The 27488-nt window shown below is 44.3% G+C and overlaps 2 protein-coding genes across 5 annotated transcripts; one reads left to right on the top strand and one right to left on the bottom strand.

The window, feature by feature from the left end:
* Nucleotides 1-4058: 4058 nt before the first annotated feature.
* On the bottom strand, nucleotides 4059-7742 carry LOC117770339 (transmembrane protein 74). Of its 4 annotated transcripts, XM_034599679.1 has the most exons (3): nucleotides 7076-7145; nucleotides 6144-6985; nucleotides 4059-4325 (listed from the first exon to the last, which is right to left on the bottom strand). In XM_034599679.1, the coding sequence occupies exons 1-2, from the start codon at nucleotides 7139-7141 to the stop codon at nucleotides 6164-6166; spliced, it is 888 nt and encodes a 295-aa protein (XP_034455570.1). In that variant the 5' UTR covers nucleotides 7142-7145; the 3' UTR covers nucleotides 4059-4325; nucleotides 6144-6163. The 4 variants fall into 4 exon arrangements, with proteins under 4 accessions (XP_034455570.1, XP_034455572.1, XP_034455571.1 ...); XM_034599681.1 differs by lacking the exons at nucleotides 4059-4325; nucleotides 7076-7145 and adding an exon at nucleotides 7403-7742 and having other exon boundaries at nucleotides 6093-6985; XM_034599680.1 differs by lacking the exon at nucleotides 4059-4325 and having other exon boundaries at nucleotides 6093-6985; nucleotides 7082-7185.
* A 9057-nt stretch (nucleotides 7743-16799) lies between these two features.
* trhrb (thyrotropin-releasing hormone receptor b) lies at nucleotides 16800-20113 on the top strand. Its single transcript, XM_034600940.1, has 2 exons — nucleotides 16800-17908; nucleotides 19142-20113. The coding sequence occupies exons 1-2, from the start codon at nucleotides 17129-17131 to the stop codon at nucleotides 19565-19567; spliced, it is 1206 nt and encodes a 401-aa protein (XP_034456831.1). The 5' UTR covers nucleotides 16800-17128; the 3' UTR covers nucleotides 19568-20113.
* Nucleotides 20114-27488: the final 7375 nt, after the last annotated feature.

The raw sequence follows: 27488 nt of genomic DNA, 5'->3' as shown, positions 1-27488 counted from the left end.
GTGTCACACGTGTAGACTTAAAATACTTCTGCTTTGTATTTCTATTTTTGGTGTTTTCGTTTCTTTGCCACCGGCGTGTATCCACACCGCCTGTCTGCAGGTATTGATCTGTGTGTTCTGGCACCCGAGCACTGGAGGTGGACACGTGTGTCCCGGGGAGGAGGCATCAGTGGAGCGACTGGAAAAGAACATATTCCAGTTTTTTTTGGGGGGGGGGGGGGATATTTCGGTGGTGTTTGCTTTATTTGGCTCATTCATTGAGTTTTCAACCAACGACACCCACATGTATTCAAATGGACTGAGACAGGATTCTGAGGGCTGTTGCAGTTTTTATTCCAAGTCCAAGTCTTTTTTTTTATGGTTTTCTGGCTTGTTTCAAAGCAAACAACAGAAGAAATAACACAAGAACAGCCTCTAATTCTTCTTCCCTTCACCCCTACAGGTTCCATCGCAACACAAGAGAGAAGACAGACTCACAACCTTACACATAAAACAGTGTAAAATACATAAAGAGTAATAGCAGAAGCTGAGTGACCATATGTCAGTTTGCATGAAGACAACTTTCCCCGAAATATGCTGTATGTGCTCCCGTGAAAACTGTGAGTCAGTCGTCTATTCAGCGTTCTAGACTCTTGTGTTTGATCCCAGGTTTTCAGAGGAAGCATCTTCTTCTTAGGTTTCTGAAGAGCAGGATGTTTGACAGGAAACACGCGGAGACAGCATCTGACACGTCTGCTCAAATGAGAGCGTGTGGTTCAAAAAGCCTCTTCAGAGCAGGTGTATATATATATATCGGCTGCCATTAGAGGGACAGATCAAAGGAAGAGCATCTTTTAACTCGCTCAGACGACTCAGCCACAAACAGGCATTTCTCCGTAGCAACAGGCTGACCCCGTTTCTATGGTTATGGTGTCCCTTCTGCTGTTCTTCCTGGACAACGATGGCAAAGAGAAGAGGGTGGATGGGGGAGTGCACGAGCACGTGGGCGCTGCTCAACCTGCAGGAGGCGGTTCACTGAATCACCGCCGACAAAGCAAAGGAAGAGAGTGGCAGGCAATAAATGTGAGTTTTAGGATAAAGGATCCGTGAATTCCTGAGTCTACAGCTGATGTGTCTGCTCAGCGGTGCACCGAGTTAAGGGGGGGGGGGGGGGGGGGGTCACTGCGAGTTCAACAAAGATGATTTAGCCTTTAAAGTGAAAGTGATGGGCTAATAGCTGCAGATAGTTTGACTTCTCCACCCCCCCACCCCCCCCAACACACACACACTCAGTCGACAGGTATATAAAACCTCCTGGAGCTGCAGAGGAAGGGGGGGGGGGGGGGGGGGGGGGGGGGGGGTGTCAGTTTGTGAGGATTTGGGTTTTAAATCCTCCAAAGCTGATAAATGATGTGGATGGTGATTTTATTTCCCACTTGTTCCTCGACTCCCTCCCTTTCCTTTTTTCCTCTCAGCTGAAGCTGTGCTCGCTCCCTCCTTCCTCGGAGCTGGGACTGAATCTGCCCCTGCACGGTTGCTATGCAACAATCAGAGTAACGAGAGACATTATTGAACAAGTCATTAACTTAAGGCGATAGTTTCAGGCGGTTCAGACACCGTCGTATTCCTAATTTATTAAGCCAACAAAACAAAGTGCGTCAGACCGGCGTGACACCCAGAGAGACTTCCAGCGCTCAGTGAGTCTCTCAGCGTGATGAGTGGTTGTGACAGCTGATGATAAGTGGCTGCCAGACGCTGATGTGAGGCAGCGCCGCAGACGCTTTTCTTCTTCCTGCTCCCCAGCGTCCGCAGCCACACCCCGGCTCTTGACCCCGAGTGACCCCCTCGGCAATCCAATTCCATTTCCTGCTGCCAGCTGCCCTGAATCATTACTCTGACTCCATTCATGGAAGAGGGTTATATATCAGTGTGTGTGTGTGTGTGTGTGTGTGTGCCAGTTAAGAGTGTGTGTCCATTTGTCAGTTTTTGCAACAGGCTCCGATTTTCTGCACCAGCTTGAGCGATTCATGGTTTGTTTTGGTAGTTTGTGCGTTTGTGTGCCAATTGCAAGGGTTTCTCTAGCAGTCTGTCAGTTTTTGCAACAGGCACACATTTTCACAGTGTGTGTGTGTGTGTGTGTGTGTGTGTGTTCAGGTTTGATTTTGTGTCTCCCTGGTAAGACAAGCAGAGACACTAATTAAAGCTGCTGCAGCGTCCCCGGCCCTTAACATCACTAACGATGTGCCTGTGGAATCGAGCAGCTTCAACCCCCCTCATCTTCACCTCCGTTGTTTCCCTCAATCACGTACGAACGATCGGGTTCTGACATGAAAACACTGATGATCTCCCTCGTATCCCAAGAAACAAGTTTATCAGAGCGGTTTGAAGGAGAAAAGGGCGAAGTCGGGTTTTTATCGCACATCATTTTGAATCCTGGCAGCAGTTGTTGGATTGTTTGCGTGTGCTGCCTCTGTCAATAACACCTGATCAAACCCACACAGTCCCGCTCGTACATCAAATCACCAGCTCATTACACAGAAATCAAGAATAATACACATTTTCTTTCCTCATGTAGATTTTCTTAGAGTTTCAGACAGAGGCTGAAGAGAGGAGCTGCAGCAGATGAAACCGTTTGAGGATAGCGACGTGTTTTCTGAACCTCAGAGCAATGAAAACATTTAAGTAATCACACAAATTCAAAAAGATGAACCTGAATATGAGCAGAATACGTCTCCTTCAAGTCATTTCAAAGAAGACGATTCCAAAAGTCCCCTCGTTGCAATGTGAATATTTGCGAGATATTTCTTTCAGCTCAGTGTTTTATTAATTACTCGACAAATCTAACAGCCAAATAGATTTATAGTGTAAAAAAGAAGAACTTAATATTTGATCTTACAAACCAAACCAAATCATCCAAAAGCACAACAAGGTCGGGTTAAACAGACGACTACTGCTGCCGCTAAATTGAGCTTTCGGCTTTATTACTTTTTGTTTATAATCAGGGCACTGAAGCTCCTTTTATTTCCAGGGCCATTTAATTCCCTTTTACATCGATGATGGGATGTCAGAGTTACACATTTGCAGCACGGTTACAGACAAATCTTCAAGTACCCAACACTTCAGCGGCAAATGTCAAGTGTTGACGTCAATACCTCGGAACTGAGGAGCAGCATCGTCTCTGTGTGGACTGAATCGTTTTGAGTGAATGTCAACGAGGGAGAAATCCATTGTGCCGAGCGAGCGGGGGAAAAGGCTCGCGTCTCCGCAGACAGTCGCCTCGATGGTTCGGCCTGAACTGGGTTTTGTTTTGATTTAGAAAGACGACCTTGGTGTTATTTCCTGTGTAAACCCACTCACTCTGCTCTTACTAGGCCACTCGCTTCGATCCCACATGGTTCACTCATACAAGCTCGCAGCTGCTCCTCCGGGGGGGCTGTCGAAAAAAAGCCAATCTGGGAAAAGTAAGAAATCAGCAGCTAAAATAGATGAGTCAGTGCCGAGGAGAGAGAGAGAGAGAGAGAGAGAGAGAGAGAGAGGGAGAGAGAGAGAGGGAGAGAGAGAGAGAGAGAGAGAGAGAGGGAGAGGTGAGCAGAGAGAAACACCGTCCACCTGTGATTACCCCTCCAGATGTAAGCTGTTACTCTGAGTGGGGACGGATTAGCACCAGGGACGAACGTACTATTTCATCCAGAGGTCGTCGGGATTTCACCTTTTTAATCACATTAACGAGGCGAGAGCGAGCGAAGGTCACGTGGAGGACGACGGGATCCTGCTGAGGCTGAACGTGAGGGACTGTTCATTCACCTTCCGTCTCCGTTCCCTCCCTTTGGACGTTAGTGCAACACTCGTCTCCGACGGCGCAGCCACAAAGGTTCGGTTGAATCAGTCGTTGCTGTTCTCTTTCCCCCTCACTGACTCACAGGCCTCCCGTGAGCAATTAAGTAACACCAATTACCAGGAGAGCGTTCCTCCAGGGGTTCGTTGACTCTCTCTCTCTCCCTCTCTCTCTCTCTCCATGCGAACATCTGCAGTCGAACCCCCCCCCCCCCCTGATGTTATTCAAACCGAGCCGCCACTACACTGGTGCTCAGCCACACAATCTAATTACACCTCCTGTGGTATTACTGTTTGCTTTTCCTTTTGGAGAAATCTGAGCAAACACTTGAGCATGTCACAATCATATCAAACAGAAAGTCTTTGGAGTGCGACGTGGATTCATGCATTTAATGTTTTGTCTGCACGGCTGCGTACAAGCAGCGATTCAAGGAATTTGCTGTTTCTGATGAGGTGGAAAATGAAACTGTTTCTACCACCGCCGGTTCAGCTCCGAGTTTCCTTTCCAGCTTCTGTCTGCAGGGGCAAGTAAACATGAATTCACTGATCGCAGCATCATTAAAAAGGCTGTGACGCGGTGGGGAAACAAAAAGCTGGGTCAGAGGTCATCGGACGGCAAATCATCAACAGCCATGGAAACGAAATCCATACTCCAAAAAGCACATTTCATATTTTACCTTTAAAAAAAACAAACATTATTTATAACAAATCTAACCCGAAATCTCCAGGATTTGCATGACCTGTTCTGATAGGTTCACATTTTTTCAAGTCTATCTTTATATAATACGATTAACATGCACATTAAAAGTTTCCCTTTCGTCCATTCTGGTCTAATTCTAGTAGCAGGAAAACTCCACAGAGCTCGTTCTGTGTTGGAAAAACACATTTTAACCATCAATGTTCTCCGTCATTAAAATCAAGAGTCTCCCAAATTGTTTATCTCGTTAAAATGAAGTTCCCTCTGTGTTTCCGCTGTTTCCTTGCTGAGCAAAGTGATGTGGACATTGAACAATGTGTGTCGGTTTAATTTCAAAATAAACATTTGTAACTCGTGAGAATAAAACAGATTGACGAGAAAAATGTGAAAAATTAAGTTGACTTTACTTGCATATGAAGTTTTAGCACACACGGGAAAAAAATCAAGTACTTTATACTAAAGACTGCTTTCAGGGTTTCGGGAGGTAGAGTGGGTTGTCCACCAACAAGGGGGTCGGCTGTTCGATTCCCATTCCACGTGCCGAAGTGTCCTTGGGCAAGACACTGAACCCCAAATTGCCCCTGACAGTGAAAGTGCTGCACATGGATGACACTAATCGATATAAACACAGACCATTTACAATTTCTTAAGTAAATACAGCAGAATGTTTTTATCGGTGTGTGGTGGAGAGATGTCAACATGAGGAGGGAAGGCTCAAATCAAAAAGATTTTAACCGTGTCAGATTTGACGTTTGAGATTCGAGGCCTCACTCAGACCAATTTTTAAAAAAAAGAGAGAAATCGGTTCATTTGAATGAGAACAAATCAAAGATGCCAAAGCTGCAGGATCTGCTGCGGAAGATAAAGTGATCAGTGCCACGATAACCAGGGACGTGAAATCCCATCTGGGAGTGTTAGGAAACATCTGTGCAGGGGTTTGACTCATGATCCCCTCACATGTAAGGATCTCCTACTCCAACTGATCCGTGAGTTGTTTCTGTGTTTGGTCTCAACTCTTCTGAATCTTTAATCATATCAGCTTGAGCTAAATTCTGGATTTTATATCTAATAACTCAGATTCAAACGAGTACAACTCATCAGGGTGATTAATCCGACTCTTAGAAATAAACTATATACGATAGAAGTGCAATATTACTACTCCTGTGCAATTAGTGTAATATTACAGTTTTTTTGCAATATTCAATATTATTTACTCCTATTATCATTACTTATTTCATTCTCATTTCTGTTGTTATTTCTATTAGGCGCTATAGTTATATACACGTTTTATTCAGTGCACTGATACTGTAATCTTGGAGCGAACTGGGATTAATAAAGTCAGGATTAATAAAGTCAGGATTAATAAAGTCAGAATTAATAAAGTCTAATCTAGTCTTATCGTATCTTGTCTTGTCTCAGGAAAGACAGAAGGAACAATTCCAACAACCAACAACTCATCAGAGCATCTGAGGGCTGTGATAAGACAGACTTGAAAAAAATGTGAACCCATGAGATCAAGACCAGTTTCCTCATCTGTTCTAAATACAAAGACTGTGAACCTCCTCCTCCTCCTCCTCCTCCTCCTCCTCCCCGGATGCTGGGGCAGCACAGGTGAGGCTCCCAGAGTCTTCACCTCCTGCCCTGTCCATAAAGTCAGCTGAGCACTTCTAGATCCTCATCCGCCGCCGACAGGTGCGAGCACGAGTCCTCCAGTCCGGAGGCTGCTCTCAAGCTCATGGACCCGTACAAGTTGGCTGCGTGTTTGGAGTAGGCGAAGGCTTTCCTCCGCATCATCTCCCCCTTCCACATGGAGACCATGAGCAGGCTGGAGAGCAGCACGCCCCCGAGCGTGAGCAGGCACAGTCCCGCTATGACGCACCGGTCCAGGTGGGCCCCGACCCGGGCTTTCTCCCGCTCCAGGCGCTCCATCTCCCGGGCGGACACGCTGTCCGGGTCCACGCGCACGTCCCTGGGCACCGTGTAGGATATGGCGACCAGAGAGATGCCGGTCACCAGGCAGGTGACGGCGATGATGAAGCCGTAATCCACCGACTTCCCCGAGCCGTCGGAGGAGGAGAGGTCGTCGTCGGACAGCAAGAAAAGTTCCGGGATGTCCTCCTCTTCCTCCTCCATCACCTCCTCCTCTTCCTCCTCCTCCTCGTACAGTGAGGAGCAGTGAGTCTGGTTGCAGGTTTGAGTCCCTCTCAGCCGGACAGGGTCTCCATCACCTCCGTGTCTGCAGGTGAAGGATGTTTCTGTTTCCTCCTCCGGACGCGCCGCGCTCCGGAGCCCTGTCCATGGAGCCTCTCCTCCGCCGGGATCGAGCGTCGCTCCTCCGCTGCTGCAGACCTCCGGGACACGTTGCTTATAACTCAACCCCAGGGACGCGTCTCTCGGAGCCGGTCCATCAAACTTAAACAGTTCCAGATCAGCCATTTGAACATGGGTCTGTCCAGCCCATGCGTCCGCTCCTGTCTGCAAAAAAAAACAAAAAACCAAGAAGCCTGAATATGAGACCGCAACTTTAAATCTGTGCTTTCTGTGTCAATGCACAACACTTCAAACCTGCACCTGAAGTATCTGCACACAGGGAATCTGCGCATCTTTCTCTCCTGGCTGCACCGCAACCATTTCATTTAAAGTACAATTACGCACGCAGGTCTTAAACGAATCCCGCAAAGCCCTAATGCAAACACAATGAAATACCCTCACTCATTAACACTTTATCTTTTGCCCTCTCCCGCTCCTGCTCTCTCTCCAATAGCCTCCCCCCCCCCCAAAAAAACCCACTTAGTAAAGCATGCGGCGCGCTAATGGATCCAATTCCACCTAATGCGTTTCAATAATGGCTTATTAAGCAACAAGATGCGCTTTGCTGAGTTGGCTCTGTACCTCCGTCTGCGGCCGCTCGCATCCCCCGGCTGCTGCTGCTGCTCCCTGGGCACTTAGAGAGAGAAAGCTCCGGCCGACCCCTCCCTCCCACGGACTGAGCCCCGGCGGAGCGCCTCAGATCCCGGTGCTGGTCCCCGAGCCGCAGCCTCAGTGTTCCCCGGCACATGCACACTAATCAGATGAGAGGCAGGAGGCGGCGGAGCGAGCAGGGATATGTCAATACTACAGCACTACTTTCTCTCTTTGTACGCAGAAACCAATACCTGATCAACAGATGCTTCATTCTTTATGAGCCACCGAGGATCAGGAGCAACTTCTCGGGGGGGTTGCCAGGTTGGGAGAAATCCCCCCCCCCTCCCCACTTAGTTGTTCATCCAATTAATTGATGGAAAAGTTGAGGGAGCACCAAAGGGAGTTCAATTCATCCTGAGGGGAACGTGAATATCTGTCTTGTTGAGACGTTTCACTAAGAAACACAAATATCAACAGGAAAGTCCTCGTGGTTCATCCTCTGGGATCATGGATACCCATAAATATGAGGTATTAGTTATAAAGGACATTATGTTTATTATTCAATCTGTTGGTGGCAAGAGATGAAAATGAACGGTTCACTAATGTCCTCATGGTTCATCCTCTCGGGAGCAGGAATATACATAAATGTTAGATATATTTTATTAGCTATCGATATAAGATCATATATTTCTCTGGATGAAAAAACTTGGAACTAGATGAGAATTAACGGGTCTCTAAAGAATATGAATGTTATCTAATAATAACGTTTAGAGCCAATGCATTTAAAAGATGGTTGAATATTTGCCTTGATATGAATCTTTGAGCCACTGGTCTAAAGTCATTATGGTTCACCTTGAGACACAGTCGGCAGAACACGTAGGATCTGGATATTTCCATTAGATTTACCAAGTCTTACATGATTTATTCCAAAAACGACTGCATGTGCAGCTTGTGCTCGGAGGAAATTAGCGAATTTTTGTGCGACAGCCTAAAGGGACACAACAAATGTATGCTTTATTGATCCCTGAGGGAGAAGTGGGAGGTCAGAGGTCGGCTGGAGAACAGAAGCGCTGCAGCTGGGGCAACAAGTCCTGCAGATAAAAGCAGATGCTGCTCAGCGTTAAATAAAACCTCACGAGAGCGGAGTCCATCTTCTCATCTAACTCGGTGCAATACCTAAGATGGTGAATAATTCATCTGAATATAAACTACCAAATTACCCGGAAATATAATAACAGCTGGCATGGTTTTGTTTCTGCAGTTTACAGGAGCCGGAGCTCAACAGCACTTCAGCACGACAGGAAATCATTGTCCTCTGCAAAGCTGCCTCATTAACCACTGGAGCGTCCTTCCCTCTGTGAGCATATTTAACATCGTGATCTTTATAATACGCGTTCAAACAATATCGCTGCGACAAAGAGACAACACACGAGAAGGAAGGATTCTTTCTTGTTTGGAATCGAGCGCTCTGCAAAACCTGTTTGGCCCATTTTCAGAAGAGCGGGAAGAAAAGTCTGCTTTTCTATTCAATCTAAACCGTGTCAAATCCCATACAGGCAGCGCTGGCTGGAAAAGCTCATATCTCCAACCTGGCAGCTTCTCAGGAACTTAACAAAGACATCATCTCCACCACGATGCATTCAGGAATTCATCTCCTTCACAGGAAACACAGTTTTGCTCCGACAAGTACAACGAGCAGAGGAGCATTTCACCCTTAAAAATCTCTTGAGAAATGAAACTAACATAAAGTAAATAGCGTGGCACGACAAAGTTCTTCATTTTATGCAGGAGACGGGATCTTCCACTTGCTGAGCCCCTTACAGAAATCCTCCTGGTGGCACTTGAATGCCCCCCCCCCCTGTCTCTGCAGGCCACTGGAGCATATGTAGGCTATAGGTAGCCAAAGGTCACGATTACAAAATGCTTCAGCGCTCTGCCATTAAAGTTCATTCCTACTGATTACCGAGGCCAACCACCCCGGTGCTTGTGGGTAATGCTCTTTGCTCGCTGCACATTTAGTGGTCGGGGGGGTGAGCAGTGCAAAGGCGACACGCTGGAGGCGGGTTTTAGCCTTTCTGACCAAGGATGCGGAAGAGAGACATGTTTAAAGCAACACATTTCACAGCTGTGAGACGCACGGAGGGTCCAGCAGCAGCAGATCTCAATTAGTGACACTTTCAAGCTTCGTATGGACCCCTGCTGTTCGCTGAAGATTTCTTATCTGACACACAAGGAGATTGTGTTGGTCTGTTTTCAGTTTTGATAATAGAATTTCAAACAACCGTGGCACAGTGGCACAGTGGTCAGGGTCAGGAACTCCTGTGTGGAGTGATCTGCTCATGTCTCTGTGGTTCAGCTTCCTCCCACAGTCCAGACACATGCAGGTTAATCGGAGACTCTTAATTCCCTGTGGGTGGGACTCTGAGCCCGACTGGTAGTTTGTCTCTGAACGTCCGCCTCTCACCCAGTGTCAGCTGGGATTAGACCCCCTGCAGCCCTCAGAGGAAAAGCAGTACAGATACTGAATGCATGTGCTCCTGTCAGGGCACCCCCGAGAATTAGGTTAGTCCACAACTTTGTATGAACAATCCTAAAGTCAATAATCGCCTTAACAGGAGATTGCAACAACACCAACATCGGAAACCCCCCCAAGAGGCTCCATGCCCACCAGCTTCCTGTGCGTTCGGTTCGGTGGATCCCGCCTGGCACCTTTTACCTGGGTCCCCAAAGTTCCTTGAAACGCTCCTGGTTCCTGTGGAAAGCTACAGTGAGTCCACATACTTTTGGACATGTAACTTCGAAATGTTATCGCCCATCACCTCAGGACACATCACGTTACTCCACACACAGCTCTGGTGGACCAGGTGAGCAGAGAGATGATTTTCTGGCGGATAGATCCACAGAGTTTACGTTTCTTTATCTCCTTTCTTTATCTCCTTTCTTTATCTCCTTTCTTTATCTCTCTTCTTTATCTCCCTCCACACGCTCCACCCCTTCACAACAGTTTCAGCCTGGAGACGGAGGGTGTCTGACCATCAGCTCCGTGCACACACGCCTTCTTCTCACTCAATTAAGTCGCCATGGTCGCACCGATGTGGGCGATAAACCAAGGTTGGCTGAGCCACTCTGGGCGATTCCTGACTGATGTAGTCAAAGTTTCTCTCTTCATCTGCCGAGCAGCGCACGCAGCCCACAGTCTGTTCATTGTTTACCCGACAACGTCCTGCAGCACTTTGAAATACAGGGAAATAAAGAGTTTATATTCACATTCTTTTACATTCTGACAAGTCTGGTGCAACACACTGAATAAACCTACCGAACACAATTCAGTTTTAAATGAGGTCTTAATAAATATAATCACACATGGTTTATGTCTGTGAATATCTGCAGCAAGGATTCTAATTTGAGATGTAACCATAAAGTTTCTAATATTTAATTTTGCATTTTGTGTTTAGAGTTTAGAGCAGATGATCCACACTCTTAAATAATATGAGTGAACATATAATCATTTCATTTATTGATCGTGTAAACTGATTAATTAAAAAACAAATATCAGGATGTGAACATCAGAAGATATTTCTGAGCTCCTGCTGAATATTTGTCGAGTTTAACACAGAAAATATAACTTCCAATTAGTAAAAATTGGAAATAAACTTCAACATCAAAAATCTAAATCTATTGTGACATCCAGCAACTCATTTATTATATATATATATTATACATAGATATATAGATTCTGTTATTCTAAAAGAATCTCTATTCCATTAAATTTATATATATATTTTATTATAAAACAATTATAATATGATTCACAATCTACATATTTCATAAATGGTCTTTGATAAACACGAGGCTGCAACATTAACACCACAGATTCTACACACACACACACACACACACACACACACACACACACACACACACACACACACACACACACACACACACACACACACACACACACACACAAGGTCCACATTCATATACAAACTAGTTCTCATGCACATGTATTTTGAGCTTAAGGGACAGCAAACATATTTATTAATTAATTGCTCTAATCAAATTGAATAGGAGACAAACTGTCGCCGCAGTCACGACAACTGCACAAACTGCCACCAGTGCCCATGAGCAAATCAGCCGGCAGCTGGAGCCGCTCGGGGTCTGACAGCAGTGACGTGTTCTCCTGGGATGTGAGTCCCTGCAGCCTCCAGCCTCCAGACAGTGAATGGAGAGAAAGGAAATGATTCATCTGTCTAACTAGGACTCTAAGTGCAGCGCTGCAGTGACATTAAAACTAACCACAGAGAGACGTATTGAGTCCCAGAGAAAAACCACCGCACTGGTCTAGTAATGCCACCGCTCCGTTGTTTATGATCTAAAGTGATTTGTCATTTCCTCCAGAGATGCTCCCGACCAGCAGGCCTGTTTTATTTACGCCATCCGGCCAAGTGTGGCATTTTACTCTGACGGATCTGCTGTGAAGCCAGAGTACAAGTGAAGCTATGAATAGCTGATGGGAAGCCAGAAGCAGCAGCAGAGGCGAAGAGGACGCTGGTCCAAGGTTAGACCAGGACAGGGAGACACAACTGAGCCTCGGGGTGGGGAGGAAGTCTTTGGCTGGACACACACACGCACACACACGCACACACGCACACGCACACACACACACACACACACACACACACACGTCTGCCTCGTGTCCTGTGGCATAAGAGCTGAGTCAAGCTGCGATTTAAAACCCAGCTGAGTCGTGTGGTTTCTCTCTTTCGCTCTCACTCAGCACAACTTAAACGATATTTTGGATGAAGTTCAAGCAGGTAAATCATTTTTTTTAAAAACCACAGACATCAAACAAACATGTTTTTTTTTTTTTTTACAGTGCACAAGATGGAGCCTGAGGGCCGGCCTCACTTCCTCTCAACCCCCCCCCCACTTCACTGAATCCATTTAGGACAAACATGTCCGAGCAGATCCACGAGCAAAACACACACGAGTTCACCCATCAGTCACTGGACTCGTCCCTCGAGATCTGAAGCTTCTTATTCGCTCAAAATCTGTCTGAGGACGGTTTTGTTTCAGTTTGCACAAGTGTGTGTGTATGTGTGTGTGTGTGTGTGTGTGTGTGTGTGTGTGTGTGTGTGTGTGTGTGTGTGTGTGTGTGTGTGTGTGTGTGTGTGTGTGTGTGTGTGTGTGTGTGTGTATGTGCACAGGGGTGTTTGATTGAGAAATGAATACAATTTAGATAAAAGTGATGTGATATTAATGAGAGAGTTTGGTGCCTACACCCCTCATGATGTCATCGACGTTAAAAAGGGGGCGCCCCCCCCCCCCCCCCCAGGATCTATAGACACTGGCTGTGGTTTTGTTTTATACGCATCCGTTCAAAATGTTGTGTTTTATGGAAAAAAAAACACAGAGCGTACGACGATATGAAAAAAAGTCGTGACATCCTCGATTTTAAATTCTCTCTTTTGAAATCTCTCAGTGAAACTTTTCAAATCTCAGTTTGAGTTTTATGAATTATGAATGTGATTTTTTTTAACACCCACACAACGCCTCACATTTCCACCTGGAAGTTGGCCTGAATAAACTCTGCCTGTGTGTGTGTGTGCGTGTCTGTGTGTGTGTGTGTGTGTTGTACACAGGGATACTCACCGTGCAGGCTGGGAGGTGAAGAAAACAGAGTCGTCTTCTGTGCAGGAGTGATGCCTCCTGTCAGTGCAGGTTATAGACTGGACCCACAGTGTGAACAGAGGGAGGTCAGGGTGGAGCAGTGGGCAGCTTGTTTATGACCGACCTTGAGTCATGGGCCTGCGGTGTGTGTGTGTGTGTGTGTGTGTGTGTGTGTGTGTGTGTGTGTGTGTGTGTGTGTGTGTGTGTGTGTGTGTGTGTGTGTGTGTGTGTGTGTGTGTGTGTGTGTGTGTGTGTGTGTGTGTGCGAGACGTCGACAGCCTTATGGATCCCAGTCGACTCAATCTGACTTCCTTTCAAATGACCTGCCAGCGTCTCAGTAAATCACAACAGTCAAAGGTCGTTTTGAGATTTCAAACCACTGTTGCTCCTTTGTTGAGTTATAATGCTCGACGCGTGGGAGGGAAATGCTAATGCAATCTTCTTCCTCTGCCAACAAATGCATGTATTTGTATTGATTTACTGTACGATATATACGCACAAGTGCATCTGTTCGACTGCTGTGCACATTGTGTAACAGCAGTAAAGCTAGAATGTCACTAAGCACAGCACCTCCAGGCCGAACAGTCGCCTTGTGAAACCACTAGATCCTGATTTTTACAGTGTTTGGATCTGAACCATCTACACACACTCGAGAAATATCAGTCTCCTAAACATGTCTGGTTGTTTTTCATGCAGATCCATGAATTATCCTCTGAGAAATTGGGGAAAATGTCAAAATCCCAGGTAAATCCATACAGTAGTTTTTGCTGATTCCTGCTGACAAACAAGAAAACAAACAGACAGAGGTGAAAACATAACTTCCTATAGGTAACTATGGTTTACAGCTGTTTTTGGGGGGAAAACATGCTGCAAAAGACATAATCAGTAAATCCACATTCATGCAGAGGAGATTATAATTCCCTTCTTTTTGATCCTATCCACCACAGTTTGTGTTGTGGCTGTGAGAGGTCACAGTGTTTGGAGCCAGAGATCATCTCGTCCTCCAGCTGTGGATCCCACGTGTTCCAGCTGTTGCCTTCAGCCTGAAACCAGAGCAGAACTTCATCTGTTGCTTCTCTGCAGATTCGTCTCCTTTGCTCCTTTTCCCCTCTTCTCTCTGAATATAAAACTGTCAGATATGAAATTATGCACCTTCAGCTCTCCTGTGCTTTCATGCTACAACTTAAAGATGATTATTCATGCTTTATTCATAATTATATATTTTTTAAGTATTGATCTGGTATATTAATATCTGGTATATTGATATCTACCCAATCAGTGATGATTGTGTAAAATCATTTAGTGTAATTAATTAAAATCAGTAGAGCAGCTCCATGATGTCATTAGAGTAGAAAAACCGAAATGTGGAAATAACAGAAACAGCTTTTGTCTGGTGCTGGTCAGGTTTGTCCTGTAGGTGGCAGTACAACTCTGTCACTTAGTTTTCCAACAGATGATTTATGCTTCTTCTCTCTGCCTCGAAATGTCTCTGAGCAGGAAACAGGACAACATTTAGAGTCTGAACTTTTCCACTGATTTGAGCTTGAATGTGTAAAGAGTGTTAAACACAGTCATTGGTGGAGTAAGTGATGGGATGGATGGATGGATGGATGGATGGATGGATGGATGGATGGATGGTCGTCATTATCCCAATTCAATCAAGCAGCATCAATACACAACACTAATTGATATCATTCCTTAAATGGGGCTTTTTTCCAACAAGATCCATGAATTACTGGGAAATCGATGAAAATGTCCAGAGATATTAAAGAAAATTAAATAAAAATGAGTTCTTTCTTCGTTTCATGGAAATCAGTTGAGAAGTTTATGCGTCATCCTGCTGACAAACAAACAAACACATAGGCGGAGCTTTGTCACATCCACTTGACCTACAGCTCGTTTAAAAAGCCAACAGCTGACGCGACGAATGATCTCGAGAACGTTAGGTTTGTCTTTACGAAGCTCGACATCGTCCTTGAAGACAAAACACTGGAGCTCCGCCAAAATGACCTTTGCCCTCTGAGCGGCTGAGGCTCGAGTCCTCTGCAGCGTCTCAAGTCCGGTTGTGACATGGCCCTTTGTTGGATGTCTTCCCTTTTCTCTCTGTGCATGTACTTTCATAAAAGGCTAATATACCCCAAAAATGTGTTGTCATGTTGGAAGGTGCCAAAGCACCGTTACTGGTTCTCTGTTCCCACAACAGTCAGGGCTGTGGCAGGAAGGTTTTTTTCGCGAGAAATCTCTGAGCATCTCTTTTGTCTTAGAGACACCGAGTTGCAGATATGAGTCATTCCACCGTGTACTCTGAGGTAAGAGCAGTACATGTTCAAATAGATCGAAGGAAAACGCATTAAACCATTGTATCGACCTGCTGCAGTGAATAAATCAGTTCTCTTCTCACAGCAGATTAGTATCTGTGAATCCATGGAGAAGGAACGGAGCTTAAACTGTGTCTTCACATATTCTGATGGGAATCATGGGAGAAATTAAAGAGCGGAGGAGGGGTTGTTATGCAATTCCCTGTCGTCCCGGTCCACCTGTTGCTCGGGATGGACGGCTGGCGACTTCAGAGCTCGCTGCACAATCATCTCATGATTAAAAGTGAAGTGTTGGCGTCAGCGTCCTCAGCTCGGCTCCGGCAGAGCAAGCACAGTTGGTGTGGAGGAGAGATTCCCACCTCCACAGAGTCGAGAACAAGCCACTGCACATTCCCCGTGTTGTGGGACAGAGCCACAGCTGATACAGGTCACTGCCGATCTGTCTCTTTGTGCTTTTCATGTTGGCTTAACAATAGAGTTTTTTTTTATCATCCAAAGAACCATATTTAATGAAATGTACCGTATCAGCTGCTCATTAAATTAAATGTACAGTGTGATGCTGACAAATCTCTGCAGCCCAGAGGAGCTGGAACTCTAAGAGGTTCTTAAATCACAGGGTCTTTAAATGTGAAGAATAAGTTCACATTTTAGGAACAGATGATACTTTATGTGCATTTTATGTCATATTTTAATAAGTCTGACTACAATAGATTTTAGAAAGTGCACGTATTGTTACCTTACAAAGCAGTGAGGGGACTTTATTATTATTATCATCAATATAATTAGAATATATTCTTATTTTTGGTATTGTATGAGCTGATTTCACCATTTTAATTTAGCCATTAAATCAAGAATACAGTATTTCTACAGGGAAATGTAGGATTGTTTTGTATTTTGGTGTCATATTACATGTTGCAGTGAATCTAGACTCATAATCTGTGGATTTCTAAAATCTGGGCGATCGCCATGAAGATGTTAGAGAGATTTGTTGCAAGACAAGTTTGCTCATTGAATCTGCAAGATACATCAGATCAATCAAAGTGTACATGTAAAGACCTGTTCGTCCATCATGTATTCAGGATATTCTGCATATTCTAGGTTAGATATGAGAAACTGTACAATATCTTTATAGCTGTCAACTAGAATTGTGCAAATATTGATCAGCTCCATCCAAGTCTAAGTGGCAGCAGAGGATTCATGTCCTTTAAATCACATCTTACAATCTGAATTCTGCTAAAGTCTTAAAATCAGCTCAGTCAATACATCCATGAGCAGCGAGTGAAGAACTAAAACATCTGTTCGTGTAGATATTCATGATGTCATATTTTAATGTGTGACCAGCTGGTTCTGTGGACCGGGGGGTGGGGTTGCTTCTGAAAATGTCATAATGGGCTAATCCTCCGCATGCGTGAAGCGAGCTTGTGTCAAAGGCTCAAAACCAAACCGCCATCTGTCCGCGCCACAGACTTTTGTGACGAGCGCACGACGACCGCATCGCACTTTTTACGCACAGCGCGTAAAGTCCACCCGAGTCTGAGCGGCTCCTTGTGCCCGTGTGATGGTTTGATGCCCGACGTACATCTGCATCCACGTCGAGGTGGATCCACACGTTTCCAGACCTCCAGAGCTGGATGATCTCTCGCCTCCGCCGCGCGTAAAACCAAACTCAGCGCGCGGTCCTTTTTCTTTCTTCCATCTCGGATATTTGAGCTGACAGAAGAAGATGGGGACATTCACAGCTTCTCCGGAGCTGAACCAAACTTTGGGGGTTTGGACGGACTACAGCCTCCAGTACAAAGTGACGAGCAGTTTGCTGCTTCTCGTCATCTGTCTGCTGGGCATCGTTGGGAACGTGATGGTGATCCTGGTGGTGCTCACCACCAAACACATGAGGACTCCCACCAACTGCTACCTGGTGAGTTTGGCTGTGGCGGATCTGATGGTGCTCACGGCGGCCGGTTTGCCCACCATCACGGACAGTGTGTTCGGATCCTGGGTGTTCGGACACTACGGCTGCCTCTGCATCACCTACTTCCAGTACCTGGGGATCAACGCGTCCTCCTGCTCCATCACCGCCTTCACCATCGAGAGGTACATCGCCATCTGTCACCCCATCAAAGCCCAGTTCCTCTGCACTTTGTCCAGAGCCAAGAAGATCATCCTGTGCGTCTGGGCCTTCACGTGTCTGTACTGCGTCATGTGGTTCTACCTGTCGGACATCCAGGAGCTGGTGTACGACAACATCACCATCACCACCTGCGGCTACAGGGTCTCCAGGAAGTTCTATCTGCCCGTTTACTTCTTCGACTTCGGCGTGTTCTTCGTGGTGCCGCTGCTGCTCTCTGCGGTTCTGTACGGACTCATCGCCCGGATCCTGTTCCTCAACCCGCTGCCCTCCGACCCCAAGGACAAGAAGAAGAACGGACCCAACGGCCACAACCACAGGAGCGTGAGCTGCAAGAACTCCAGACACTCCAGCTCCACCGCCACCTCCCGCAGACAGGTGAGAGGAGCCCGGGGACCTCAGGCACCCGGAGCCTGGAGAGCACCTCAGGCACCCGGAGCCTTTTACTCTGAGATCAGGCAAAACAAGTTAAAATCACAGGGATTATTCTGAATTAAAAAATTAAATCAAATGCTCCACTTTAGAGGGAGATATCAGTAACCTTCCCACTACACCTGTTGAGCACCTGTAGTTACCATTCTAGTCTTTTTATTATTATATATTAAACATATAAGCTTTTATCATTATTTAACAACTCACACCAAAGTATGAAGAAATACTACAAATATACTACAAATATACTTCACAGCCACCAGGTACAATAGTAGAATTCTACTCTGACATGAATCCATCATTGATATTACATCAGTTAAATAGTATAAAAGTACAGAAGGGCTTTTTCTCCATCCATGTGTTTTAATGTAGAGTTTTTCAATAATACTTTACTCGTACTGATGACTGAACAATTTCAATGCAGGACCTTCACTTGGACCATGATGCAGAAACTCTCAGTTACATCAGTGGAAGTAAAGGGTCTGATTACTTCTTCCGTTGTGAATTAATAAATAAAAATGATTTTGAACCCTACAAACAAATGAGATTAATTGCTTTGGCAGAAAAAAAGTCAGGGAATATAAGCCACTGAATTGAAGACAATAACGGAAACAATAAACCTGTTAGAGTCACTGCTGAGGATTCTGAGACTAATACTTGTTGTCATTCACATATTTAGAACAAAAACACAAAAACCTTGTGGTGAAGTCCTTGAATTTCTATTCATATGCATCTAAAATTTTGGTTTTAATTTATTAGAAAACAACAAATTACAAAAGAGTGAATTGATAAATGACACGAGAAAAATCCAAAGACACTCAGTTTTCTATCATGAAGAAAATAGAAAATATTCACATTTTGAAGGGAATTTTGCTCATAAAAATGAAACAATGATGATTAAGCAATAATCAAAATAGTTGCTGATAAAAAATGCTGTCAGTTAAATTTACATTTACTAATTTGTTTTTATTATTTAATTCGAATTTAAATAAACAGCCTCCCTAGATGTAGAAGAGCAAGAAGTGATTATATTTCAAAATGTACAATTCTTTGTTCTTCATTATGTTTCGCTCCATGTCTATTATTTCTATTTATTTATTTATTTATCTGTTCTACACGTTCTCCTCTGAGCTTGATTGCAGTTGTACTTATCATATTTCTCCCTGTTGCCCCCTACAGGTGACAAAGATGCTGGCCGTGGTGGTGATCCTGTTCGCCGCGCTCTGGATGCCGTACCGCACCCTGGTGGTGGTCAACTCCTTCCTCGACCGGGCCTACCTGGACAACTGGTTCCTGCTCTTCTGCCGGATCTGCATCTACCTCAACAGCGCCATCAACCCGGTCATCTACAACGCCATGTCGCAGAAGTTCCGCGCCGCTTTCCGCAAGATCTGCCGCTGCAGTAGGAAGGGCTCGGACAAACCCGCCGCCTACAGCATGGCCCTCACCTACAGCGCCGCCAAGGAAACGTCGATGGTGGAGAGCACCGACCACTTCACCACGGAGCTGGAGGAGCTCACCGTCACGGACGAACTGCTCTCGGATCAGAAGATGATGTATCCCAATCCCTGCGTGTACGGGAAGGTGAACTTCAGCGACGCCTGAGGCTTGTTTGAGGCCAGAGAGACGATTCTAAGGATCAACCGACGATGACAAAGTCTCTTAATGGAGTGCGTTCAGTGGGAGGATTGGTCCTTGAGTGCCTGCTGACCTTTTGAAAGGCGGGCTGCTGTAGCTAGAGACGTAAACGAAGATTACAGACACTGATGCATGATGACAGTCTCCGAGGCACAGAGCCCGGACGTTGTGTAGAATCAAACATTGACAGATAAGTGCTCTTTTATTGCACGGCTGTCATCTTGTCTCGTACCTGACCTCGTCATTTATTTGTAAATGAGCCAACAAAACAGAGTCGCGAACAAATGCATCTCTCTCACCTCAGATATACGTTGTTGCGTCGCAGTCCGGAGCAACAGAGTCTTTTCTCACGTTGGCAGATCCAAGAAGCGGCGATTCGCCAACTGTTTGACATCGTGTGAACTTCGACGCCAAGAAATCCTGCGATGTGACGTCAGTAAACTGTTCACGACACATTAAGTGACGTGACAGGTCAGTGAGGCCTTAACGCCAAAGGGAAACAAAAACATGACACAACCAAACAGATCAATGCCGACACGTCTGGAACTGGATTTACTTTCTGCACCACAGGGAATCGACCATTTTCCTCAAAAACTGATGTATTTTCCCACCAAAATACACCCTCACCCTGTGCAGCTGTAATAAGCGAGAGCCATGCTGCTGTCCCACTGTTTTCAGGGCCAGCACTCCATTCATGTTTTGAGTCACACCTGAACCTTTCATTCACAAAACAGGCCCCGAGTTTTATTGTGAAGGTCGTGAACGCAGCCTCGAGCGCGATGTGAAAACCAACAGAGGCTGTGACGAGAGCTGTGGGGGGGGGGGGGGGGGGGTTCGTCCACGGTCTGAGAACAAGAGTGTACAAAGGACTTTGTTACTTCAATGATATTTGCTGCTTTGGCTGCCGACGTCTGTGGTGTACGTACTTTACAAAGAGGTTATAAGTTGTCAGTAGTTTGTAGGAACAAGCTTTGGGTTCCTGGTGTTTTTCTCATGCAGCCGTTCAAAGGAATATTCTTTTTCGTAAAACCCCAGTCTTCAAGGCTATTTAACAATTTTGAGAAATACTGTTTCAATCGATTGTCATAAAGTAGAACTATAGAGTATTTAGAGGCTAAGCCTAAAATTAACGCCACTGAGGGGCTGCAGACGGATTGTACATATTTCTCTTTTACACCAAAACTAGCACACACGTCTTTTAAGTTAACTCCAGTGGAGGAGTTTGTGTTCTTCATGTCAGGATCGTTCTCCATCCAGCAACAACTGTCCATACAGTAAAAGGTGTGTGATGAATAACCCAAAGCACAATGTGGTGTCCTGCAGACAATTAGTCCTCCAGGAAAATGTCTCCTAAGGAGTAACTGTAATTTATTTTTTTCATTCTATCTTGGTCACAACTTATAACCCTTTAAAAAAGATGCCTTGTTACAACAAGGTTTATGATTGTTGTTGGAGCAGCAGCATGATTCTATTTATTGTTTCCAGTGTGAAAGTCTGTATATATTGTTCCAGAGAGTGAATCATGAATCGACCCGTCAGTGTTTGTGATTTCAAGCCGAAACAGAGTGAACTTTGTTGTTTTTTTTGTGTGTTTTGTATCTTTCAATCTGTGGATTTGACAAACGGTCGCTCGGCTCGTCTCGCTCTTCGGTTGTGGAAGTCGCCGGTGAGCAGGTGACCGCGGCTGCGTGGACGGGATTTTCCTGACAGATCAGAGACGGTTTGTGAGTTTGTGAGCAGACGCTGTCGCACACAGGAGATAATTGGGCAGCGGATGAAGCTCCGGCTCTGGAACGAGCTTCATTTATTACTATAGACGGAACAAATCACAGCCACAGCTTCTGTTTCAGGATGAACAAACACTGCACAAGCCTCGAGTGTCGGTATCTGTGCATCTGTTATTTCTGCTTACTCTTCTGTTCGTTGAGCTGAAAAGAGAAGTTTGCTGTATATTTTCACGCTGCTGTTACTTTCATTATTATTAATAATTATAAACTTAATTTGTATAGGACCTTTAAAACAAGAAATGCAGCTCAAAGTGCTTTACATACAAAATAAAAAAAATAAAAACATGTTTATAAAAATATAAACACACATGACACTTAAAAGACAAGGAATTAAAAAGGAAAAATAAATAAAATCTTTAAAAAATGCATAAAAACAGAAAAGAGAAAGAAAAGAAAGTGATACAAATAATAAAAGAGTGCGAGCAAATGCAAAATCTAGTTCAAGGCTGAAGTAAAGTTTTAAGTTTTATTTATTTATTGTCCACTGAAACATCAGAAATATAATTTTGTGATGTTCTTTGTGGAAACTGCTGCTTTGGTCCCACTTTCCAGATCAATGTGAAGCTGTGAATATTTTGATGTTCGTCTCGAAACACTTCATTTGTACATTTTGTCTTTATGTTCCAAATAAAGATCTTTCTGGAATTAGATTTATTTTATTATTTTGTTGGCTTGTTTTATGATTATCTCACATTTTCTTTTCTGCTGGAAAAGAAATCATCTTGGATGCTCTTGTTCTCAGTTTAGATTCCACTTGTACTCGTCCCTCCACCGACCACCCACACGGACTGGAAGACTAAACAGGACCAATTAAACCAAAAATGAATCCTGGCTGCAAACGAGTAGATTCCTGCTCCTCCACACACATCCGTTTCCCAAACTGTGGTAACTAGAAGCACGGTGAAGCATTTAGCTGGTAAAAAGACACATTTCTTCCTGAAGACTTTGGTGGAGACCAAATTAGAGCTAAAAGGAGCGTGAATACCAAACTTAATTTCCAAGGTTGTGCACAAACACGACTCTAAAGTAAAGTAACTACCTCCTGCTCCTTTATCGCTCAATAAAGATGTTCCACACGTCGCGTAAACAGATTATTTTATGAATTATTAGAGCATCTCATTTAGTGATAATATTTATGTAACTGTTGTGTTGATAGAAAGCTGCTTTGCTTCCAAACGGCCAAATAAAATCAAATAATTACTCTAAGCTGCTTTACAGAAATATAAATGTCATCTTTATGTTGTTATTAATCTATCCCCTCTGTTATACAGCTGATGGTTAATACTGTCAATTAGTTTGTTGGATTGTTTGGTTGTATAAGCAAGATTATGCAAAAACTAAAGGACAGATTTCTCTTTTGTCTCCATGGTAAATCTAACTCCATCTTAAACACATGCATATGCAATATATGGATGAATTGGCCCAACGCGCTCTCCGAAGTGTCCTTCTACTGGAGATGGCTCTGACAGAAGAACAGAGCTTTGCTGGTGTTCAGCGGCTGAATGTGTCACCACAGCTCCCATCAGTGCAGATCATAGAACAGTAACCCACCACTTCTGCTCCTTCATGGGATCTTGAAATTGAGCCGTCACATCTGTGAAGCGTCGCCTCGTCTACGCTGCCTGAGAGCGGTTTCACTCAACTGATAATTTACAGCCCCATCACAGGACCGAAGACTGCGTGAGGGGAATTTCAAAAGGCTTCATACGGTTTCTCTGGAAGAGATTTATTTCCTGCGTGACCCAGGAAGGAACTCATTTAATCCTGGAGTGAATTCAATATATTTCTTTTTCTTTAACATGGCGAGATATGGAGTTAGCCTTGGAGGGTTTTTTTCTCTCTCTCTTTCTCTCTCTCTCTCTCTCTCTCTCTCTCTCTCAGCAACTCAGTGACTGAACAGCAGCCATTAGAATTATGTTTTACAGATTATTTATTTAGGAGTCCCTCATTTATTTCATCATAAATCAAAATAGCAGCAAAAGTAAGCCCTTGGCCTGATGATGGCTCCGCAGCTCGTTTCATTTTATCTCACTTTATCCTCCGAATACGTCGAATAACTTTATCAGTTCGTGCGAAAGTTGTTTCGAACCTTCCGATCAGAACCCAGAGACGCTGGAGGATCGCGACGATTCATCTTTTGAGGAGAACGTTTTTTACAAAATGTCCCATTCAGCTTCCACAGGTGTTTGAGCCTGGACCTGAATTCACCACTTCACTGACACAAACTGAGCAGCAGTGTTTTTCCACAGAAGAAGCTGTTACTGTGGTTACAGGTTGATGCCGGCTGCACAAAGAACGCTCTCAAATAGTTCGATATGAGCTTTTTCATTCGGTGGAAAAGCAGTTCAAGGCTGCAGAGCGGAGACATCACAGGCAGCACAACTCAGCCTCTAGAGCCGTGTTGCTAGAGGCAACATTTTACATTTACACCAGTTTCCCAGGATTTAAAGAACGAATCTTGATGGAACACACGTGGTGCATTTAGAAAACTGATATCTGCGAGTGTGTGGAATTTGGTGCAGCTCTGTTGAATTTAAAGGGACTGTGGTTATTTCTGTTTCGGTAATTTCTGACTGAGAAACTATGGAAAATATTGGATTGTGCAAATCTTCACATCAACTCTTCTCCGACGCAGATCAAATGGTTTCCTCGTCGTCCTTCGGCTCCAACTCTTCATCACAAAATATAAAGTGATGAAAAGTGAAAACAGAAAAAGATTATTTTGGTTTTAGTTCATGGTTTTTAAAAATGATTTCAACTAATTACACGTGAATGCAAACTTTTCAACCTTAAGTTATTTTATTTCTCCAAATAAACTTCCTCAGCAGAGAAACCCAGTAAAAACAGACATTACTGGGCTGTGAGTGACAGATGCTTTCTGGGAAACGAAGAGACGATCATCCATGAGCAACGAGCAAGGAAATTAAAAGAAAGAGAAAAGTGGTGATTACAACTTGAAATCTAGTTCCTGCGTGACAGGGTGTAATTAAGAGGACGTGTGCCGGCCTCGAATTATGGATCACATCAGTGCCCCTCAACTAACGGTGCTGTAATATCAACTTGTCTGGATTTAGCTTAATCAGGTGTCAAAACAGACGAGGAGCAGAGAAGGAAGCGGCGAGGAGAAGGCGGAGGTCAGTCGCCACGAGGAGGACGTGGCTCGCTCAGAGAGACGAGGAAGAGGAAGAGGAAGAGGAGGGAGGAACGTTATTCAGGTGAAGAGACAAGAAACGTTCTGGCTCATTGGCTGTGAAATCAATGTGTTTCAGCACAATAAAAAACGAAAAAGAGCTTGTTCTGTGATAATGGCTGTGTGACGCTCGCTGTGACACCACGCAGGACTGGGGGGGGGGGTAATTACAGCTCTACTGCGACCAGCCTCAGCTTTTAGGAGTAATTACACGTGGACGAGAACGGAAGAATAGAAGTAAATTCTCCTCCAACGACTGATGGGAAATTACAGTTTTTAAAATTTCATACAGCCTCATTAATGAATCTAACTTCTCTGACGGCTTCAGCCTGAATTAATGTGACCAGAAATTCAAAGGAAAAGCCTGATTGTACTTGTCTGATTGGAAAAAGGACAAAGTCTGTACAACTAGAATCTCTTCTGGGCTTGAAGATTGTCTGAAACATTTTAGAGGATGTAAGTAAGTCAACTAAATAAACAGTAAAACATAGATCTAGTCATTTTAATGAATTGTAACATGAATCTTTATGATGTGATTTCTGGGATCTTTTGTGGATCCAGCACCCGTCACATCTTTTTGACTGCCTGTGAGTTGTTCACGTGTTTTTTGTACTTTTCATATTGTCAACAAACCCCAGGAAAACTGCATTTTTTTTTAGGGAATTATACAGCTTAAATATAAAAAGGGATAAATTTGTGAACTGTATTTTACCGGATGAGCAAAAGAAGACTGAACATTCTCTGTAAACCATAAATTCAAAACACTGAAATACTGACAATGTATTGTTCATACATCAAAACCTATTTTCTGTGTGATCGCCCTGATTTGATTGTGGCTCAGGAGGTAAAGAGGGTGGTGCACTAACCAGAAGGTGGGTGGTTCGATCGCCAGCTCTCTCAAGTCTGCATTCGAATCTCGGACGAGATACTGAACTCCGACTTGCCCCTGACGTCAGCGTCTGAACGGTATGTGAAAGAACAAGTGCCGTGAACAGAGGTGATGTATGAATGTGACTCGTACGGTGGATTAAACTGGGAAAGTGCATAAACAAAGTACATCTACCATTTGAAGATGTTCCCAGTTTGGTACGACGACACCACTAACGTCTAATTATCTCCCCTCCCGTTTCTTCTGAGCACATCAGGGAGCTGCGTTCATCACAGAACAATGTGCAATCAGCTGGGTTCGGATTGACGCGTGCGACGCTGCCACTGCAGGAGAATGTGGGTTTGTTTACTTTAATTGTTCCGTCATTTTCCAAGGTGTCAATTACTTCTGCGGAGAGACGCAGGTTTCAATCACAAGCCAAAGTGCTTTTACAGGTCTCTCAGTTCTGACTGTTAAGTATCAATCTGGTGAAGTGATGAAGTCGTCGTAGGGCAACGTGGTTAGGACACATGAACTGACACGGTGGTGCAGTGGTTCGCTCTCACAGGAAGAAACGCCCCTGGGTTCGAACCTGTGAACTGTGATTCTTTCTTAAAGTGAGATTCATGATAGTTTGAAACAAAGACTAATGATTATTGTTTAATAAAAGCAATGTGAAAAGAATAAAAAGGATAAAAAGACTGATTCCTTGTTTCCTCTGATAAGGACGTTATGTTTTCACCTGGATTACACAAAAACTACTAAATGGATTTCCTCTAAACTTGGTGAGTGGACCGGACACGAGCCAAGAGAGAAGCCATTCAAATCTATTTCTTTAACATTTGTGCGTTTTTGTGTGTTTCGTGCGTCACGTGTTTAGAGGAGTGATATTTTTGAGCGTGTACAATTCAGCCCAGATACAAAAGGAAACTTCTAGTGAATTTCCACGTGGTTTCACAAGGAGACGGTTGGGCCTTGGCTGAGCTATTCACTGGAAGCCGCATTGGATTCAATGTGTTTTCTGCCCAAAATACCCCAGTTTCTATTGGAGACGAACCCATCGACCTGTTTCTCGGAGGAACTCAGGGTTTCTTCTCCTTTCGAGGTCTTTATTTACTGGAAGAAGGAAAAAAAACTGTGCTACAAAGGTTTGTTCAGTAAAAAGCTCTACGGCCAATTGATTTCATACTTGATCAGGTTAGGTTGCTGCTTAGCATAATGTTTACTTTCCATTAGATGATGTTTTTTTCCCTCTGGATACTGATCTTATATCAGCTTATATCACATCTGTGACTTTTAAGTTTGCCGATATGAATCCAGGGATTATTGTGAGTGTAGTTTTCAGTGGAAACACAGAATTGGACAATGAGAGTAACTTTCTGTGTGTCGGTTACGTCACTGATTGTTTATCAAGGTCGGTAACGACACTAATACTGATGAATATCATTGATATTACAGGATTTCTAATATCAAAATTAACAAATGTATAAATTAACATAAACACATTTGATTATCTTCCTCAAAGCAGCATGTGAAATCTAATATGACTCATGAATCTATACCTTTATTTCCATTGTGAAACATGGTCCAGCTGTATGTCGCTGTCAAAGCAGGAATCTCCATCTTGACTGGGATCCAGATCCACTCTCCTGACCCGGCAGCCAGAGGAGCTGATTCAGAGGAGCTGATTGAATAAAAAAATATACGAGTCCGTCAATCTTAGACACACGCTCGTTTAATCAAGTCTGAAGCGGTGGTTTGGAGGTTTGAGAAACGCAGACGGTCGAGCAGCAAAGATTCAATTCTCTGTAGTCAGGAGGCTTGATAACATGGTTCCCCCCCCCTCTCTGTCTCTGAGTAAGCGGAGCTCCTCCTCGGGGACATTAGTGGCTCTGACGGGTCGACTTTGAGTAATTCAGGGGCGCTGGTGCAGCTAATAAAAACAAACAGTGCAGCCTAATTCAATTGCAGATCACTAATTGGATCAAACAGAGTAAAACTGGATTTTCCTGAACAAAACAACGACAGAGTGGAGAGAAGCGT

This window comes from Hippoglossus hippoglossus, chromosome 11 (assembly GCF_009819705.1).
Source record: "Hippoglossus hippoglossus isolate fHipHip1 chromosome 11, fHipHip1.pri, whole genome shotgun sequence".
NCBI lineage: Eukaryota > Metazoa > Chordata > Actinopteri > Pleuronectiformes > Pleuronectidae > Hippoglossus > Hippoglossus hippoglossus.
This window is presented reverse-complemented; position numbering and strand designations above follow the sequence as displayed.